The sequence below is a fragment of the Erpetoichthys calabaricus genome, chromosome 2 (assembly GCF_900747795.2).
Source record: "Erpetoichthys calabaricus chromosome 2, fErpCal1.3, whole genome shotgun sequence".
NCBI lineage: Eukaryota > Metazoa > Chordata > Cladistia > Polypteriformes > Polypteridae > Erpetoichthys > Erpetoichthys calabaricus.
Window position 1 is genome coordinate 129,760,136 of NC_041395.2, and position 20,940 is coordinate 129,781,075.

A 20,940-nucleotide genomic window follows, 5' to 3' on the forward strand; every position below is an offset into this window, starting at 1 on the left:
AATGTTCCTTGTATCAGCCATTGGCATCAGGCACTTATAGCGTGGCCGCTATCAGCTTGTAGTTGTTTCTGTGGCGCTATACTGCAACACTGTGAACCTGTGGTTGCCTCAGCGACAGGCAAGCAGTCTTCCACTGACATGGCAATCGCGCTTTGGCATGTTGTCCCGTTAGAGGGGGTCCCAAAAGACTTCAGAAACTTCACAACCCCTCCCCGCTTTGTCCACACCAGTGTGGGCAAAGTGACTGTCTAAGTTGGGCTCAGCCAGGCAGGAGAGAACACCAGCATTGATATGTGCAGCTCTGGGACAGTGGCGAACATCACAAGCAAAAGCCTGCAAACTAATAGAGCACTGAGTAAAATGGGCATTCGTATCCTTCTGTTTGTACAGCCACTGAAGCGGAGCGTGGTCAGTCACCAGGGAGAACCGCCAACCCCAGAGGTAGTAGCGGAGAGCTTACACTGCCCACTTAATCACTAAACACTCCTTTTCAATGGCCGAATAATTACGCTCCCTGGGCAGCAGTTTCCTTCTAAGAAACGTGATGGGGTGTTCTTTCCCCTCAAAACACTGTGAAAGCACTGCTCCTAAACTGAAAGTGCTTGCATATGTTTACAGAATAAATTCCTTTGAAAAGTCGGGATTGCGCAGAACCGGAAAGAGGATAAAATGGCTTTTTAGGTCCGAGAAGGCTCTGTCATAAGCATCGGTCCAGGCAGCATTACAATTCTTTCTGCCCTTTGTCAAGTCAGTGAGGGGGGCGGCCTGATGCGCAAAATTAGGAATGAACCGCCTGTATTATCCCACGAACCCGAGGAGGGCACGAACATCCCAGATAGTGGGTTTCTCACATACCAGCTTGTACTTCTTAGGGTTAGCCATCAACCTTGCAAGCCGCAAACTGTCAAGCACCACCTGAAGGTGGATAAGATGAGTTTCCCAGTCGTTACTGAAAATGACCACATCGTTAAGATAGGCACCTGCGTACGTGGAATGGGGACACAGAAACTGGTCAATCATCTGCTGAAAGGTCAACGGTGCACAAAGGAACTGCTGTATATTCAAACAGCCTATGCGGAGTGGAGAACACGGTCTTCTCACAACTGGACTCCTCCAAGGGCACCTGCCAATAACCCTTTGTGAGGTCTAGGGTGGAAATATATGAGGCCTGCCTGAGCTTCTCCAACAGCTCATCCACACATGGTATCGGGTATGCATCAAACTTGGAAATCTTATTCAAATGGCAAAAATCAATACAGAACCAAACCGAAGCATCAGGCTTTGATTCAAGTACAATTGGGCTCTGCCACTTGCTTTTGCTCGAACTAATTACACCTAACTGAAGCATCTGCTGCACTTCTTCAGTAACACCAGGAGAAGTTATGATCTTGTGTTCCGCAATGTCTGTCCAGCCAAGCGTGGCCGAATAGGCATTGGAGTTACTCTCAATCAGAGATAACAATTCTGCTTTCTGAATGTCAGTTAAATCATCCCCAATAGTGACCTCAGTCTGGGGGACCACTGTGGACATGGCCAGGACAGCGTGGGGGTCATGCTACTCCTTTAAAAGGGTAACATGCAAAATCTGTACTGGTTTCTGTCGACCGGGAATCCTGACTTTATAACTCACAGGGGACATACGCTCTTCTATTACTGTCAGCCCTTGCCATTCAGCCCGAAATTTATGTGGATCAGACTGGCTCAACACCAGCACACAATCCCCCTCCTTAAACTCGCAGAGTTTACTTGTCTTGTCATAATGATGCTTTTGTGCCTGCTGCTCATGCTGCTGATGTTGTACCACAATAGAGGACAATCTGGTAACCTGTTCTTGCAGCGAAACAACTCGGTCAACAAATACCCCCCCCCCCCCACGGGGTGTCTCGCAAGTCCCCGTCCATTCTTCCCGAAAAATGTCTAACACCCCATACGGTCAGCAGCCAAATAATAGTTTGAAAAGACTCAACCAGGTGGACGCTTGAAGGGGACTCTCAGACAGCAAACAGGAGGAAAGGCAGTACCATATCCCAGGAGGTTGGGTCGTCATGGGCTACCCGCCAAATCATCTGTTTTAGGGTTTTATTAAATCGTTCAGTCAGGCCATTCATCTGAGGATGATAAACCGTGGAGTGTAACTGCTTAATTGCAAAACATTTGCATAGTTGCCTCATGATACGAGACATAAAGGGCATGCCTTGATCAGCCAAAATCTCGCGAGGAATACCTATATGTGTGAAAATTTTTGAGAGTGATTTTGCAATACGTCCACCTGCCGCAGCATTCTTGGTATCTTGTTGCATAATTGACTAACATGAGCATATACTGAAAGCCACTTTTACTCCTGTGAAGTGGCCAACAATGTCTAATCCTACCTTCTCAAAGGGGACATCTAATTAGGCATTGGTACAAGAGGTACCCTGGCAGATCTGTGAGTGGAAACTATTTGACAGGCGGGACAGGCCTTACAGAATTGCTCCACATACTGTATATATATGTATATATAAAAGGTATATATATACTGTATACACATAAACATCTATCTATCTATCTATCTATCTATCTATCTATCTATCTATCTATCTATCTATCTATCTATCTATCTATCGAGAAATAGGACACAAAAAAAGATAAAGAGTTGGGGCACCACTTTAGTGAGCCTATATAAACTGGAAGACTATTGAAACAAGCAATACCTACCATTTGTTTGATAAGTATTGTTTTTCATGATGGATGTTAATTTCATATGTGTAACAGTAATGGATACATAAAGATGGAACAAAATTTTAATATTAATGAATGTGGATTTTGCATTAGGACCACATACAAGATTAGGACACAAATTGTATGATATTTAATGTTAACAGTTTTTTATAGGGTATAGTACAAACCTTTTAAAGTTTGTAGGACAAGGTATAAGGGAAACAATGTTTGTGGGATAGTACTTAGTTTTTTTAAGAACTGTGGTACTTAAGGCCATATAGACAAAAATTGTTGGTGGCAATACTGGACAAATAATTTGTATTGTGGCTTTTTGGGCCTAAATAATATAGAAGATAGCCAAATAAAGTAACAATTGGGCACAACAGAGATGGAAAGTCTTATGCAAATAATTGGTGAGTGTGCAGTTTGTGAATTGAAAAGCCCACATACAAGCCGAAGATCCCATCTTGGTGAGCCTGTATAATTGGACTTGAAAAAGCAAAGAAAATACACAGTAAATACAGAGGATTCTTTTCAGTCTGGAGTTCTGAACAGGAACTGAAGATGTCCGATTTCCGGGTTATGAGTTCAAGTGGCAGAGAGGGGAAGGTCCAGGCTGACAGACATGAAAGTGACATCAACAATGGAGTTGCTGTCAGTCTTTCATTCTGTAGAGGGAGGAGAGGAGAAGCCATTAGTACACAGCGATAACCCCTGGTCCTACAGGTAATTACCATTGCTAAAGCCTTTAAGCTGTTAAGCTTCTTTTAATCCAATGAAGATAGATGGTAAATAAAATAAATATACAAAATGATCAACAATGCCACCAGCCCTTTGTCTTTCTATAAAATATTCCTAATTTGCACAAGGAAGTTGGCTATCTTATTTTCAAGATTTCTAAACATGGTCTCTCCTATCTATTGCTTCCCTTTTACTTTATTAAGGTAGTCCTTTAATGCTATTTGTCACCAGCACTTATCTAAAGTCAGGGGTTTCTTTGCAAGATTTAGGACCACTATTCAGTAAGTTATATGGAGCACTGACTTTTCACCCTTTACAAAGTGCTTCTCAATCCCACCCTCAAAGGAAATCAACCATTTCACAACTAATTCCTGTTTTAAACTGAACTCTTTTCTAATATAATCATAGTCGATTTCTCCATTATTGTATCATTCCAGAAATTTCCAGTTTTGGTTTCCTCTCACAGTCCAAAGGCATGCAGGTTAGGTGCACTGGCGATCCTAAATTGTCCCTAGTGTGTGTGTGTGTGTGTGTGTGCCCTGCAGTGGGCTAGTGCCCTGCCCGGGGTTTGTTTCCTGCCTTGCACCCAGTGTTGGCTGGGATTGGCTCCAGCAGACCCCTGTGACCCTGTAGTTAGGATATAGCGGGTTGGATAATGGATGGATGATTTAAAGTATCAGTTTTCTGTGTCATTAAGATTATGCTCATTTTCGCCTTCACTTTGAAATTTCAGTTGTTTATGTTGTGGGAACAAGGTAATTCTGGAGTTCTGGGCGTAAGTCCTGGCTCAGACACTACTGCTATGTAGTTTTCACATATTCTCCCTGTGTCAGCATAAAATAAAGCTCTTTCAGGTAGCAACATGTATGGCATGGGGAAATAAATTCAAATTGTAATAGTATCTCATTTTCCTTTTAATACTTAGGGAGTAAAGGATACCTATGTGGATCTTTAAAGATGTGTCTTTATTTCTCTTCAATACAGCACAAAACTACATTTAAAGGATGACAGGCAGTCATAAACGTTTTGAAAACGATGGGGGGGTTGGGGTTTAGGTTTAACATCTGTCTTTCAATTGTTTGGCAAACAAATGTTCATCCTTCCAAAAGTCTCAAGGAATCAATTCAGTATGCTCTGCTTTTACCTGTGTTTCTCTCAGTTTTTAATTTCTATTAGCAGCTTTACATTTGTTTGCGCAATGTCAAAAATCATCAAATTCTCCTTTAAAATTTTGAAGCCTTACCTTCTGAAAATTTCATATATGGATAAAAAACATTTTTCATGTTAAACAATTAAGTAATTATGTAAACTAACTATTCCTAAACACAATTATTTTACAAATGAGTAGTAAGTTTAAATTGTGTTTACAAGATGATGCTGAAAACAGACCACATAAAATATGAAAAAATGAACAGTCCTTAGCTAGATTGTAAAAGAAATACACACCACATGAAATATAGTATATATATAGAACACCCTTATTATCAATAGATTTAATATCACATTTAAAAAGTATACAAAATTACAACATGTTTAAGAGGCTGATGCAATAAGCATGTCAATGATTCCCAGGTTAGCTAAGCGATGCCTGCTGTTCACAGTATCCTTGTGACACCTTTATCTCTTGAGTGCAGTGTAAATATGCTTATAAATGGGTAAATCACTCTGGCATTTCAAGTAACAATAAGCCATGAAATCCAGGTTCATTTGTTTAATGGTTTTGTATGTAACAACATGTTCCTATTCTGCTGAAGATCCAGTATGCAGAATTCAAGAAAATTTTGATCTACAGGGGTTATATAAAAAAGGTGATATTATGCTAGGAGGAATATTTGAAGTGAGTTTGAAATCAATTGTACCAGATCTAACTTTTCATTCTAAACCTGAGAAGTGGAATTGTGAGAGGTGAGTGGAATTATAGTATTAATGATGAAAATGTATCTTGCCTCAGTATTTGCTTTTTGATTTAGATCATGCAACTTGAAATATGTATGTTGTTAATGAATATTCTGAGTATTTACTGTTTGTTTGCATTGATGAAAACATCCATTTTCACAAGTAGTTTCATATATGTGGCGAATTATTATTATTTATTCTCATACAGAAATGTGTTTATCAATTTGACTGAACTTTAAACCAGAAGTATGCAGGTTCGCTTCCATTTTTTCATCTGATCATGTGACAAAGCCAGTCTGTTCAAGAGTCTGACATTCCACTTGTCCAAGTTCTGAGATTGTGGGATGGTTAAATGAAGGATGGTTAACTGAGTGATTTTCTTAAAATCTGAAAAAATCTAATGTTAGTCAAAATAATTCTCAATTGAATATACAATGTATGCATAGTGTGTATTTAAGATTTACTGAAATGTTTTAAAAATCCAATAGTTAATTTTCAAAAAAATATGAATAACTGATTAAAAATAAATGAAGCACTGTTCATCATAAGGGTTGGTAGTGTCATAATGGTACAATTTTGTAGTACTGCTGTCTCATGGCTTCAGAATCTGGGGTGCAAATCCTGGCCCGGGCACTATTTGTGTTGTTTTTTTTTTTCAGGCAACAATTAGTCCCCCATACCACAGATGTGTGTATGTGTGTGTGAGGCTAACTGGCTGGGAAGGCTCATCCCCTGTTGTGCATTAGAATATCTGGATTAAGAGAACAAACAATGAATATTTCATAGAGTTGTTAACTTAATTAAATTTAATTATTCTTTGGAATAATCTCTATAGTAGCTCAATATTCCAGTATTAATTACAATAGTTGCTGCCAAACTACAATGGGAAGCATCACCTTTCTAAATGCCAGCAGTGGCTCTCTGTGTTATTGTGTTCATTTCACAGACTTGAGTTTCCCTTGGAAAATGTCTGCTTGAATAAATTAAGTGAGACTACAAAAATATATTGGGATAGTGTTCATATTGGAGGTATTCTTTTGTGGATTGTTGTCACTTCAATTTATCATAAAACATTCCGTACAAATTGTTGTAAATGTATATGATATACTGTCCTGAAATATTTGAAAAGATTAATGCCTTTTGGACTGTCATACACAAATTGCAGTATTCAATAATAAAAAATGCTGGCTGTGTAAGACTCACCTTATTGAACTTCCAATGAATACTTTTAATGTTTGCTATTGCATTTTCTTGGCAGTTTGGATTTTTCTGTATTTCAGTGGGCTTTGACAATGGTGTTTGCAATTGAGGAAATAAACAGAGACCCTACTATTCTTCCTAATATCACATTAGGATATAGGCTCTTTGATAACTGCATGAGACTGCAAGTCGCTTTACGGGCAGCAACTACCCTCATTACTGGCATGGATGAGGTTTTAACGGAGTCTGACTGTAAAGGACCTCCGCCTGTTGTTGCCATTATTGGTGATCCTCTGTCCTCACATTCTATCGCCATATCAAGAATACTGGGGCTGTTTCATTTGCCCATGGTAATGTACGCATTTCATGTACATTTTCTCTTTACTTTATAATGAAGGGTTTTCAGCTTTTCAGTCAATTATCAATATCTGTTACGATATTAATACTAGTGTAACTGAAATATTGTTATTGTATATACTGTACTTAATCTTTATAGTTCTTACACTGTAGAACTTCTTTATAATGTGTAGTATAAATATTTTTCCATTTAAACTCAAATTAGAATTGTGCAATCAATTAAAGGTAAAGAACACAGCTATAAATTAAATTGGGAATTAATGAAGAAGCACAGTACTGCGTGTGACATAAATATTAATTAATAACTGAAGTTTATTCACTGTTAGTTTTGGGGCATTTTTTGGTGCAATTAATATGGACACAGATTTTTTTCCATATCAAAAATACAAAATAGGCTCACTCACTCACTCACTCACTCACTCACTCACTCACTCACTCACTCACAATGTTCTGTTTAGTTAAAAGGCTTACATTTGTTACAATTTCAATAGTTATGTAACCAAAATATTATTAATGTACATAGTATAGTTAATCATTATAGTTCTTACACTGTAGAACATTTTTATAGTGTAAAATCATTTTTCCATTTACATCAAATAGAGATAGACAGATGTTACTGGCCCAGCACACAACAGCATAGAAAATCGTATGGTCTATCAAAGAGTTGTAGAAGATGTGAAAGAAGTCACTTCCCACAATTAAGGAACACAGTTTCCTAAGAAAAAAGAGCTTGTTCTGTCTTTTCTTATATAGCTCATCTGTTTTCTGAGACCAGTTCAACCTGTCACTGGTGTGGACCCTTAAGTAGTTGTAGGAGTGGACCACCTCTACATCCACTCCCTGAATAGTCACTCTTTGGTGCACTGAAAGTCAATAGCAAGTTCCTCGTTTTTGTTGATGTTAAGTTAGAAACATTTCTCTTTGCACCAAGAAGTAAGTTCTCCACCTGACTTCTATACTTTGTCTCATCTTCCTTATCGATACACCCCATAAGTGCAGAATCATCTGAGAATTTCTGCAAGTGACCTAACTTGGTGTTATATTAATAGTATGAGGTGTACAGATTGAAGAGAAAAGGAGACAGGACTATTACTTCTGGTGCTCCACTGTTCCCTCACATCCTTATCAGAAACACTGTCCTTCAGCCACACAAACTGATGTCTGTTGCACAAATAGTCCATTATTCAGGACACCATAGGATCATGCTTTTCTGTAGGTGTAAAATAATTATTTTAAGTCCATTTTATCTTAAGCTAATTAACACCATAAGTAGTATTAGCTGTTCAAAGATAAAATCAATTTCTTTCTTTCTCTTTCTTTCTTTCTTTCTTTCTTTCTTTCTTTCTTTCTTTCTTTCTTTCTTTCTTTCTTTCTAATCAACATGTTTTATTTTTCCATTAGGTCAGCTACTATGCTACATGCTCCTGCTTAAGTAATAAACTGGAATATCCATCATTTTTTAGAACTGTACCCAGTGATGCCTTTCAGGTCCTAGCTATGGTTCAACTTATCAAACATTATGGCTGGTCCTGGGTAGGCATTATTGCAACTGAAGATGACTATGGACAGTATGCTGCAAAAAGCTTCCAAGAAGAAATGAACAAGTTTGGGTGCATTGCATTTGTTGAAAATCTGCCTGTCATCAGCGAAAGAGCAAAAATGCTTCAAGTTATTAATACTATCAAATACTCAACAGCAAAGGTGATTGTGCTATTTTCATCAAGAGTTGATGCTTTGGTAAAAGAAATCGCTGAACAAAACATCACCGGCAGGCAGTGGATTGCTAGTGAATCCTGGAGCACCGCCACAGTACTAGCCACAGAGGAAAATTTTGGAGCATTTGGTGGAACTTTTGGAATTGCTGTGCGGAGTGGAGAAATTCCAGGATTAAAAAATTTTCTGCTTCATATTAACCCCAATCCTGTTTCAATACAAAATTTGGCAACCAGATTTTGGGAAGAAATGTTTGACTGTAAATTTAAGGAAAATTCAAGTATGAAAAATTCCTCTGCTTTGCCTGAGGTCAAGTATTGCACAGGATCTGAGGATGTTAGAAGCAAGCAGACACCTTATACAGATGTATCAGAATCACGGATTTCTTACAATATTTACAAAGGGGTTTATGCATTAGCACATTCACTTAATAAGGTAGCATCTTGTGAAAATGGAAAAGGACCATTTGAAAATAAGAGCTGTGCCAGCATTACAAATGTACAACCTTGGCAGGTAAGAAAGACAGCTTAATCCCTGATCACGTCCCAACATCCCAAACTGAATACTTATACTTTAAGTTATTGTTGCAGTTTCTGCTCAATATATATTTAAGTTATTGATTGATTAATTGATTGAATTATTTGTCGTTAGTGTTTGTTTTTGTGTTTCTGTTGCTGTTTTCATCCAAATTTCCTGTTTAATATAGTTAATCTAATCTAACCTAACATTTATGCAAATGTCTGAGCTAGTTAAAAATGAAAAATCCATCAACCCTTTTTTTTACCCAATTAAGGGTCAAGTGAACCAGCAGCATTATGGGCAAGGCAGTAATCTTCCACTGAAGGTTTAAAAGTCACATGCATACATACGCCCACACCAACTCAAAGTGAGCCACGTTAGAGTGGCCAATTAAATGTACGCCAATGAGTTGCTAAGAGAGCTCCTTACACACACTAACTAATGCACTAACAACACTGTCCCACCTCTTAATTTTGGTTTGATTAACTAAATTATAATCTGCACGGTGGCACAGTAGTTTGTGACTTATTGATCCCAACTTTCAGTGTTTATGTGAATTTTGCATGTTCTCCCCATGTGGTATTTTTCCCTATGTGAGTATGGATGTTTTCAGAAGTGGAGTCCAGTGGGGCTGCACAATATCCAGACTTTGTTTCCTGATGCTGACAGGATAAACTACAGACAACAATTAATTTGTTAAAGCAGGTTTGAGAATTTTATGTTACAGAATTATAGTACTTAGATTGCAAATACTTTGTAATTACAGTAAAACTATGGGATATTACTTTGGATTGCAGTGTAGCCATAGGGGCAGTACAAATAAATATACAGGTATATTTGTTATTCAGGAGCATCTTGAATATTTATACCATAATTTTCTGTGACCCACAAGTGTGTTTGCATGTTTACTTACTTTAATTTTAAGTTACTTAGGCTTATTTGGCAATTCTAAAATAATGAAATCTCTTTCCTTTACAAGCTGATGCACTACCTGAAAGGCATCAACTTCACCACACATTTAGGAGAAAGAGTGGCATTTGATAAAAATGGAGATGCCCTAGCAATTTATGACATAGTGAACTGGCAGCGAGACAGCAGTGGGAAGATAGAAATTAAAACAGTTGGTGTTTATGATAAAGCAGCCGTCACTGGCCAGGATCTAACGCTAACTGAAGGGGACATATTTTGGAACTTTCCTTCTGGCTCAGTAAGTTATTTAAAAAAAATGCAGCTTAATTTTTCATTTGTTGTTTTAAACATATTTTCCTTTTTACTATGTGCCCAGTACTTCAAAGTAAACTGAAACTATCGGCTACATTTATTATTCAGACTTTGATTTAAGCTCATTGTGTTACTTCATAAGATCATATGAGTCATACTGCAAAAACAGAATATGTGTAAACTGCAAAACGCAGAATGTTATATGGGAAATTATAAAGTAAAATCACGAATGCTAAACTAATAGCTGAAAGTATATATGAATGTAAACAGATTTAAATTGATATACTGCCATGTGCCTTAGTTCTCACAAAAAGAAGAATGAGAGTAAGGTGCAGTATCAGTCAGGCAATGGCTATTAGAAAATTGTTAGTCGTGGACAGAGAAAGAAACCAAATAAAACAGATCTTAGATAATATAAACCAGACAGTAGAGTAAAAAAAATTAAGCACACCTGTTATATTAAACACTAGCAAAATACCCGCGCTTCGCAGCGGAGAAGTAGTGTGTTAAAGAGGTTATGAAAAAGTAAAGGAAACATTTTAAAAATAATGTAACATAATTGTCAATGTAATTGTGTTGTCATTGTTATGAGTGTTGCTGTCATATATATATACATATACACATATACACACACATATACACACATATACAGATATATTATATATACATATACACATATATTTTTTATATATATATATTTTATATATATATATATATATATATATATATATATATATATATATATATATATATATATATATATATATATATATACACATACATACATACATATACACACATAGATGCACTTACAATAACATAGAAATCAATATAAACAACATTAACATCATTATCATATGATAATATGAAGTAATATATAAGAAGCACATTTCATATAAATATAAATTATTAAACAGTAAAATCTTCTTGTATAATTTGCTACCGTGGCTTTTCGTTGGTCTGTCCAGGATTTTAAATCACATGTAGCTTGCAAACCGTTTCACGTATTGACTTGAAATGTGGTACACATATAATACGTCACGTCTGCTATCCGCTTTATGGGTGATGAATGTATTACTCTTTTTATGTTTATTTTATTTTAGAATCAACTCCTATCTGCGCACACCAGGGCGGCCGTGGGCAGATGCGTATGGTGTATTCACTCCATGTTATCGTGCATTGCGCTGTCACTGGTATTTTGATAAAAGAATTTGAACAATATATAAGAAGCGTATAAATTATTAAACAGTAAAACATTAACATTTAAGAAGTAAAGTTACATTGAGTACTACTGCAGTGCCTTCGGGTATACCTCATTTTTTCTTTGCCCATTACATGCTTAAATGTATACATTTTTTGGTGTACCTACCCGAGAACACGCGACATATAACCGACCATGGGAGAAGCATGGATTTTAAACACGCGTTGAGTTCATCTGCTGGTCTCCCTCGTGGAATAACTGGTAATGTTTGACTAAAATCTACAGCGAGTAAAACGACATTACCTCCTTTTTTTTTTTTTACGATCTCTGAGATCTTGCTTTTTTCGGTTCAAGGCTTCATAAGGTCTTTTATGTTCAATGTTGTACTTAATAAGTACTAATTATCCCAAACCATCATCTTTGAATGTTGCAAGACTTTCGCCTTGTATGTAGATCGGGGGTAATTACATTCATTGCATTCCTAGTCTGAATCACAATCTGATTGTATGGGTGGTTACCTGGCACTGTAGGGTTGCCACCCGTCCTTTAAAATACGGAATCGTGCCGCGTTTGAGAATGAAATTGCGCGTCCCGTTTTGAATCAATATTGGACGGGATTTATCCCGTATTTTTTTTATCATTTTTTTTTTTAAAGCAGCGTCTCATGCAAATCATCCCACACGCATTTTATGAAGATGCCTCCTTTCCTACTTTTGATTGGGTAATACTTGATGTCATCGTTAGTTTGATTGGTGTTTTTAACTGTCCAGTGAGGAGGGCGTGTCTTTTAAGTACAGTCTGCAAAGTGTTGGCACCGAGATGTTGCGTCAGCGCCATAGTTGAAGCCCCTAACGTTGCGGTCAGCAAGTCGGCTAACATCCGCCATGTGCCGTCTTTCAGTTGCGAGAAGCAGATCATAGAATGGTTGAAACTGTTGCCCCTAACGTTGCGCCACGGCGTGTGCTTCGTTTATACCTCGTGTCTTCTCATTAAACTTTTATCTCGCGAATATGTTATTGCAATCCGCAGCGGGAGCGTTTCTATAAACTTAATTTAAACTTACGTTTTACACCGTGCTTTGTTTCCCTTATGAACATGCTTGTATGCTTAACTCGCTCCGTTCTCAATTGTTTAATTAATTTTTTGCTCTTCGCTGTTTGCGGCTGTTCCTCCATTTCCCCCTACTTCGTTCTTTTATCTCGCGAATATGTTATTGCAATCCTTAACGGGAGCGTTTCAATAAACTGATTGAAAATAGTTTTGCATTTACCTTTTTAGTAAAAGGCGAGCTTTTAAGCCTGAGAAATCACCCCGTAAATGCACACGTTTAATTGGACATGTGTTAATATGTATGGTTACACAGTATTAAAAGACAGTGAACAATGTCAGTTACCTTTCTTCCCGCGTTTGATAAAAGGTGAGCTTTTAAGCCTCAGAAATCACCCCGTAAATGCACACGTTTAATTGCACATGTGTTAATATGTATGCTCACACAGTATTAAAAGACAGTCAAAAATTAACGTCATTTACCTTCGTTCCCGCGTGTGACTCGTGCTGTAAATGTCTTCCTTGTTTTTAGTTCACGTGATTACGTAGGAGACGTGATGACGCGATACGTGACTCCGCCTCCTCCATTACAGTGTATGGACAAAAAATATGTTCCAGTTATGTCCATTACGCGTTGAATTTCGAAATGAAACCTGCCTAACTTTTGTAAGTAAGCTGTAAGGAATGAGCCTGCCAAATTTCAGCCTTCCACCTACACGGGAAGTTGGAGAATTAGTGATGAGTGAGTCAGTCAGTGAGTGAGTGAGTGAGTCAGTCAGTGAGGGCTTTGCCTTTTATTATTATAGATTATGTTAATGAGCTCACAAGAAGTTTTAAAGAGATCTTCATAAACAGAATTTCATTGTTTCCAATTTGCAAATACTGCTGTTAAGGTAGCAGAAATGAATTTAGATCCAAAGCTGTCCAAGACTTGTAGTAAAAATTTTGCCAAAATGGTTTAAGTGTTGGACATTTCAGAAACACGACCTAGTGATGCAGGTGCTTAATGACATCTCTCAGAAGCTGGACTTTGTCCTGGTTATATTTTATACCATTTTAAATGAGTTATATGTGATTGATGAAAACATTTTTTCTAGAATGTATCTTATGATTTGCTGAGTTCCATTCCTTTTTTGAGATTTTCATTTACAGATCTCTTCCACCATTATTCCTTCTGATCGGTAAAAGGCAAATACCTTGAATCTCTTTTAGATCCTTTGGAAATGCTGCCTGAATTTTCATTCACACTAGCCAGTGTCACTTAAAAAACAGAAATAGGTCAAATATGTGGGAAACCCTTTGATTTCAACAAGGATTCTAGTCTGTATATAACAGAACTTTGTATCTGGATGTTAATTGTTTTATGGATGCAAATACATTATCAATATATACTGCAGATCTCTAAGTGTTATAGTCATCCATGACTGAATACTGCCTAGGCTAATATATAGGGAAAATAGCTAAGATCTTCTATAACTTAATATGAGTCCTAATTTGGTTCCATATTTTTGAAAAATGGTGATTCACAGGATTTACGGTAGGTTCATGGTATTAGTTTTAACTGGAGCAGAAAGCAAAGCGTACAAAATAGATTTAGACCAGGATACCTTTTCTGTTGCAAACCAAGCTGATGTAAACTTGTGGACATCTCCCAGTTACCAATATTTTATTGTATGTTTTATTGCCACCCAGTAATAGGACTGAAAGTTAGGTAGAACTCTGCCACCTTCTACTTTGGATCTCTGTAGAAGTCACCTACTGTTATAGTTGAGCCTAACTTGTTAATAAAGGGTTTATTGAGATATAAAGGTACCCTGAAAAGATATATGAGCTTTAGAAGCATGTTCATGTTGACAATATTTATTTTCATAGTTAAATTAAGATATAGACCATCTACTCTTGATGTTTTCCATCATGCACCCATAACTGTGTTTGAAGAGATATTTATGTTTCCTTGTAATAATTCCTTGTAATAATATTCTGAAAAATATTTAAACAAAAAGCTACCCAGCCTATACTAATGTGCAATTATAAACCCTTTGAACGTGACAAAAGAAAAATCGGACATATGCCAGTTATTTCCCATTCTCATTGATAAGAAAGAAGGCCACCTGCTATTTGCTTGGAAGTGTGTAAAAAAAAAAACTTTAGTGAGTAGTACCTTTTAGTGAGGCATCTCAAGTCTAGGGCATCCTTGATGAAACAAAGTGCTATTTGTTCCCACAGTACAGCCTCGGTCAATTCTGTCTACATGTCAACCACCTCCAGCTGTAGAAAAGGTTATTCTAAGGGAAAGGGATCAACGTACTTGCTTGCTGATCACAATAAGCACACTTTCAGGAGTGTCCAGCAGATGCTTATTCATCTAACTAAACTCACCAACAATGGTGATAAGCTGATCGTCCATCACTTCCTCTTCCCTGGATGTCTAGAATTTACGGATTTAGAAGGATCAATAAACTAGAAGCTGAGAGTTTATGTTCTGCTCTTCTACTGTGCAAATATATCTTGCATTTGAGCAAAGCACAATTAGCATTGACATCCAATAATAAGTCACAACTCAGACTCAGATCAAAGAGGCTATTCCAGTTAATGATATGTCTGTAAATATCACAGTCTTTCCCTAAATGAGCAGTGTTGTCTCCCAGTAGACCTACAGAGTCAGTAGATAAGGCCCTTTCCAGTAGTAAATTCACTACATCTAAAAAGGCTATAAGGTGGCGCAGTGGTAATGCTGCTGCCTCACAGTAAGGAGACCTGGGTTCGCTTCTGGGGTCCTCCCTGCATGGAATTTGCATGGTCTGCGTGGGTTTCCTCTGGTTTTTTCCCACAGTCCAAAGACATGCAGGTTAGGTGCATTGGCGGTCCTAAATTTTCCCTTCTGTGGGAGTGTGTGTGTGTGTGCCCTGTGATGGGCTGGCACCCTGCCCGGGGATTTGTTCCTGCATTGTGCCCTGTGCTGGCTGGGATTGGCTCCAGTAGATCCCTGTGACCCTGTGTTAGGATATAGTTGGAAAATGACTGACTAAAAAGGCTATATAAGGGGTGTTTTGAATTGTTAAAAAAAAAAAAAAACTTTATTATACAACTAACAGTAATTCCCATTTAGTCACTGTTAAATTACTCCTCTTGAGATGCAAAACACTTGTTTCAGCATTTCTTCCATTCCTGAAAAAAATCCCTATGCTCATCTTTTGTTACTATGACTAGAGACTACAGCAATTTTTTTCCTGGATTTCTAACATGGCAGCAAATTATCTACCCTTCAGTCTCAACTTTAATTTAGGGAACAAAAAAGTCACTGGGAGTGAGATCTGGTGAATACAGAAGGCATGATGGAACAACCACATTGTTTTTGGTCAAAAGCTCTTTGACTTATGACGCAGTGAGTGCAGGTGCATTTTAAGGGTGCAGCAGAGTGTGCAGCTGTGCTGTCATGGTGTAAAATGCAGTTTTGTGTGCACCACTGCTGTGGATGTTTGTTTTCTGCTGCTTCCCGTACACACCTCAGCAGTTTAGTGAAATGTAGCTGATAAAAAGTCTGTCCATGCGGATACTCTTTATTAACAAGTGCTGCTAATGATGAAAAATTAGACCTTCATATTCTTGGTGGTTTATGTGACCTGATGTGCTTGCAGAAAAAAAAGCAGAAGTCACAAGCATGACTATAGAATAAAAATATGAAATTTGAGTTTCAATCAGTTAAGCGCATTGCCACTTGTCAGACTGATTAACAAGACCATCGGCATACAATACCTAGCGGCTTAGTCCATAATTATATCCTACTCTCATGCTATTGATCATTTACAGGAATTTTGGAGTCCCCTCTCAGAATTGTTTTGTGAAAGCACAGTCAGATTCAATTTCACACACTGGACTGATGACTCTGTGCCTCTCAATCTAGAATGATCAATCTCTCTCTCTCTCTCTCTCTCTCTCTCTCTCTCTCTCTCTCTCTCTTTTTCTCTACTTCATAGATTGACTTGGAGACAATATACATAGAAACTCCCAGCTAGGTGCTATGCAGCTAGAGTGTGTAGTAGTGGATATCTATCTATCTATCTATCTATCTATCTATCTATCTATCTATCTATCTATCTATCTATCTATCTATCTATCTATCACAGTGCTCAAAGTTCTTGCAAGGAAGACACTAGCAGGAATTTCAAAATAGGTTTTTATTTCCAAGACCTCAAAATGCTATTAATCTTAACAAAGTACAACCAGCCAGCAATAAATCAACATTCTCACTACTGAAAGCTAGAGAGGGTATTAGGATGCATGTAAAACACCATGTTAGTAGCTTACAAACATTACGCCAATCCTCAACTTACTAAGACCCTTTTTACCTCCAAAAGCATCTCTCCAGCCCAGCCCTAAAAAATTATATTGTTTCAATTGACAGTTACTACTGTGACATCATGGGAAATGATTCTTCTGCCATCAACACTCAATCAGGAATAAAGACAGAGACTTCACCATCTTCAGAATATAAACAGAAACTGTATGTAGGTTGAAACTCAACTTATGGAAACTAAAATTAAGGAAGTCCATACTTGCATCTTTACACAAACTGGTGATAGACAATAAAAAAGATGGAAAAGAATGCAAACATTAAAACTGGCATAGTAATATGCTTGTTTTTCTAATACCGTTCATGAATAGACTCCAGTACTTTTTCACCAGGTCTTATTTACTGTTGTGCACATGACACGAGCAAAACCGAGACACACACTCTTAATATACTTATGGATTATGGATGGGAAAGATAAAGAATAAATGTGTCCTTGATCTTAACCTTGGATATAAAGTGTGTCTGGTAAGTACAGCATCTTACATAGGTTCGGTTTATAAATTAGTGGGTTGTATTCAGTACTCTATTACTGTGCAACTTAGACTCCCCAGTGCAAATCAAGTACCTAGAAGAAATAAGCGTGTGTTCTTGTCAAGTAGTCAACAACCTTTCCATGTGTCTCTTTTAGTTATCTATTTTTCCTTCCCTAGTTTTTCAGTTTTCTCTCTTAATGCAAACTTCTTGTTTCCCCTGGTTTTAGATGTTTTTTGCTGAATTAAGTTTCCTTTGTGCTCTTTCTCACTGAATCTTTTCTTTGTGAGATTCCAGAATCTGTCTGCAGTAAAAGTTGTCTACCAGGCTCAAGGAAGGCTAACAAAAAAGGACAGCCAGTGTGCTGTTTTGATTGTGTCCTATGTACAGAGGGAGAAATTAGCACCCAAGTAGGTAAGTGTCAAAGAAACAGTTAATTAAAACAGGTCCAGTTGCTATGTCTCCGTTATTTCAACAGATAGAGTATCACAAACATTAGCACTGTTTTTACGAATCCCATGCCAAATGACACATTGCATGGTGCACTGTAAATGTTAACCTTGATTATTTAGATTTCAACCTGGCTCATATAGGTTTTATAGCAAGTCTCTTTAATATTGCTATTAATGGAGTTAAATAATAAAATTACATTTTAAGAAATGCCCTAATCCACATGCCCACATGACATGGATAAACAAAAATATTGGGTAACTATTGGAAAACTGGGCTGCAATTTTCAAGTGTATATAATTATGTGGAAGAATCTGCCTCCTGAGATTACCTCCTGTGACAGATAGGGGGTGCTGTTGTCCCCTTGAACCCTCAGATCAGATGCCAGACACCAGATAAAAATCCAAATAATGGTTTTATTATACTAATAATGTGCACAAAGCACCTCCACTCCACTATACTTAAATAAATCACAATAATACTCAATACAATAACAATAATCAATAATCCTCCACACCTCCCAGCAGCTCAGTCACCCTTCCTCCCAACTCAGCTCGATCTGCTGGGGTTACCCATAGTCCTTTAATACTTCTTGACCCGGAAGTGTTTTTGTCCCTTAGTCCATGTGACTTTATAACACTTCCGGGTCGAGTAAAACTCCTTTTCTTCAGCCCGGAAGTACGTCATTACCTCTGTCCCCTCGACTGGGAAGTACTTCCAGGTTATAAGGCAAATAGAAGTCCCTGGGTCTCCCTGCAGCATCCCCTGGTGACCCCCATGGTATCCAGCAGGGCTGTGCACTAAAACTCCAAGGTCCATGTGGCCCTGCAGGAATTCGGGGCACCTCCATGTTGCAGGGAGGGCTCCATCTGGCGGCCTGGGGGTATTGGCCGGGACAAACTGCCGGCCATATATCACACTCCTCTGTAATTTCTCATGCTTTTTTACTTGGCAAACTTTCATGTGTTTCATTAAATTTGTGGTTTGGCTACTGTATTTTGCAGATTTTTGCCAAATACCCCTATTACGTGCAGTGAAATGACTCCAAACAATACTTCTTTTTCATTATGACAAAACCACTACTCTTCCTTTTGACTGACTGATGGACTGTTCAGCGTCAACTGTTGTGTTCCTCTGTGTACACGTGTATACTGTATATTATGAAGCCAATGGGTGTTGGTAGAAGGACAAGTGGTTCTCATTCTGAAGATTTTTTTCTTGCTATAAGAAGAACACTAATTTAATAAGCAATAAAATTGCTGCTTAAAAAAAACAAAAAATTCTGTAATGATTTTTTTATGCGAAGATTGATCCTAAGTGGTGACTGTCAGTATTGAAAGCATCAGCACTTAAGTGTCATTTCACACATCCCTAGTCGTCACGTGGTTCCTGAATGTGTGTTAGAGGAAGTAACCACACCTAGCATATGAAACATAGTGGCACCCATTTGTACATCACTGATTTTCTGAATTATTACTAAAACAACTTTTGTGTACTTTGATTTTTTAAAAGAATTCAGAGCATCTGAAATTTGTGCATTTGTTTTTTGGTTTTGGGCTTTGGTAACTTGATCACTGGTTCTCTAGTTCATTCTGATTTTTGCTCATTTAAGACTACATTTTTCCTTTCATCAGCTGTTCCTCTTCTGAGAGTGCATGTATCAGCTATATCTATTATTTTTTAAGGGTTGTGAATTCATTCTAATTGAGATTTTACTTCTGTTGTAGATTCCCCAGAATGCTTCAAGTGCCCTCCTGATTTTTGGTCAAATCCAGAAAGAAACACGTGTCTGATGAAACAAATTGAATTTCTTTCTTATGAGGAGACTATGGGAATCATTCTGGCAGCTTCAGCGATATTTGGAAGTAGCCTATCATTTGGCGTACTAATTGTTTTTGTGTATAATCGACACACTCCAGTAGTTAAAGCCAATAATTCTGAACTGAGTTTTCTGTTACTGGTATCACTAAGCCTTTGCTTTCTGTGTTCACTATGCTTTATTGGTCAGCCGTCACAGCTCAACTGTTTGCTGAGGCATATCATGTTTGGAGTCAGTTTTGTTCTGTGCATTTCATGTATTCTTGTTAAAACTGTGGTTGTGATAATGGCATTTAAAGCCACACTCCCTGGTAATAACATGATGAAATGGTTTGGTGTTGCCCAACAAAGATTCACTGTCTTTATTTTTACTGTTGTACAATCCATAATATGCATAATCTGGCTTATAACAGCTCCACCTGCTCCCAGTAAAAACACTAAGTATCAGAATGCTAAAATTATACTTGAGTGTGACATTGGGTCAGTAACTGGCTTCAGCTTTTTACTGGGCTACATTGGCCTTCTCTCACTCGTTTGTTTTGTCTTAGCTTTTCTTGCAAGAAATCTTCCTGATACCTTTAATGAAGCTAAATTCATAACTTTTAGCATGCTCATTTTTTGTGCTGTTTGGTTAAGTTTTATTCCTGCTTACATTAGCTCTCCAGGAAAATATACAGTGGCTGTAGAAGTATTTGCAATATTAGCTTCAAGCTTTGGCTTACTTATGGCAATATTTGCTCCAAAATGTTACATTATTCTTTTGAAACCGGAGAAAAACACAAAAAAAGTTCTTATGGGCAGATATGATAAAAACTAAATCTGGTGACATAATTTAGGACAACTTACTAGTTTAATGAGGAAAGCACATGAAAAATAAGTTATTTTTACCATTAATATTACAATATATCACTCTTCTGTACATTCTGAGGCAAATCTCTAGCTGTCATTTAAATAGTTACTATATATGTTACTATGCATGGATTAAATACAATTATTTAATATGGTAATTTTCTGGAGCAGCTGTATCATTTTCTTATAAACATATTTCAAAGAAATGTTCATTATTACTGCGGTGGGCTGGCACCCTGCCCGGGGTTTGTTTCCTGCCTTGCGCCCTGTGTTGGCTGGGATTGGCTCCAGCAGACCCCCGTGACCCTGGAGTTAGGATATAGCGGGTTGGATAATGGACGGATGGATGTTCATTATTATTCAGTTTTATTGTATTATATCTCATTAACACATTACTCCTTTT

General features: G+C 37.5%; 1 protein-coding gene across 1 annotated transcript; it reads left to right on the forward strand.

The window, feature by feature from the left end:
- Positions 1–5,137: 5,137 nt before the first annotated feature.
- Positions 5,138–20,640, forward strand: LOC114645373 (extracellular calcium-sensing receptor-like). Its single transcript, XM_028793233.2, has 6 exons — positions 5,138–5,346; positions 6,596–6,887; positions 8,296–9,120; positions 10,106–10,333; positions 17,711–17,834; positions 19,598–20,640. Exons 1-6 carry the CDS (start codon positions 5,156–5,158, stop codon positions 20,503–20,505), a joined length of 2,568 nt encoding a protein of 855 aa, XP_028649066.2. The 5' UTR covers positions 5,138–5,155; the 3' UTR covers positions 20,506–20,640.
- Positions 20,641–20,940: the final 300 nt, after the last annotated feature.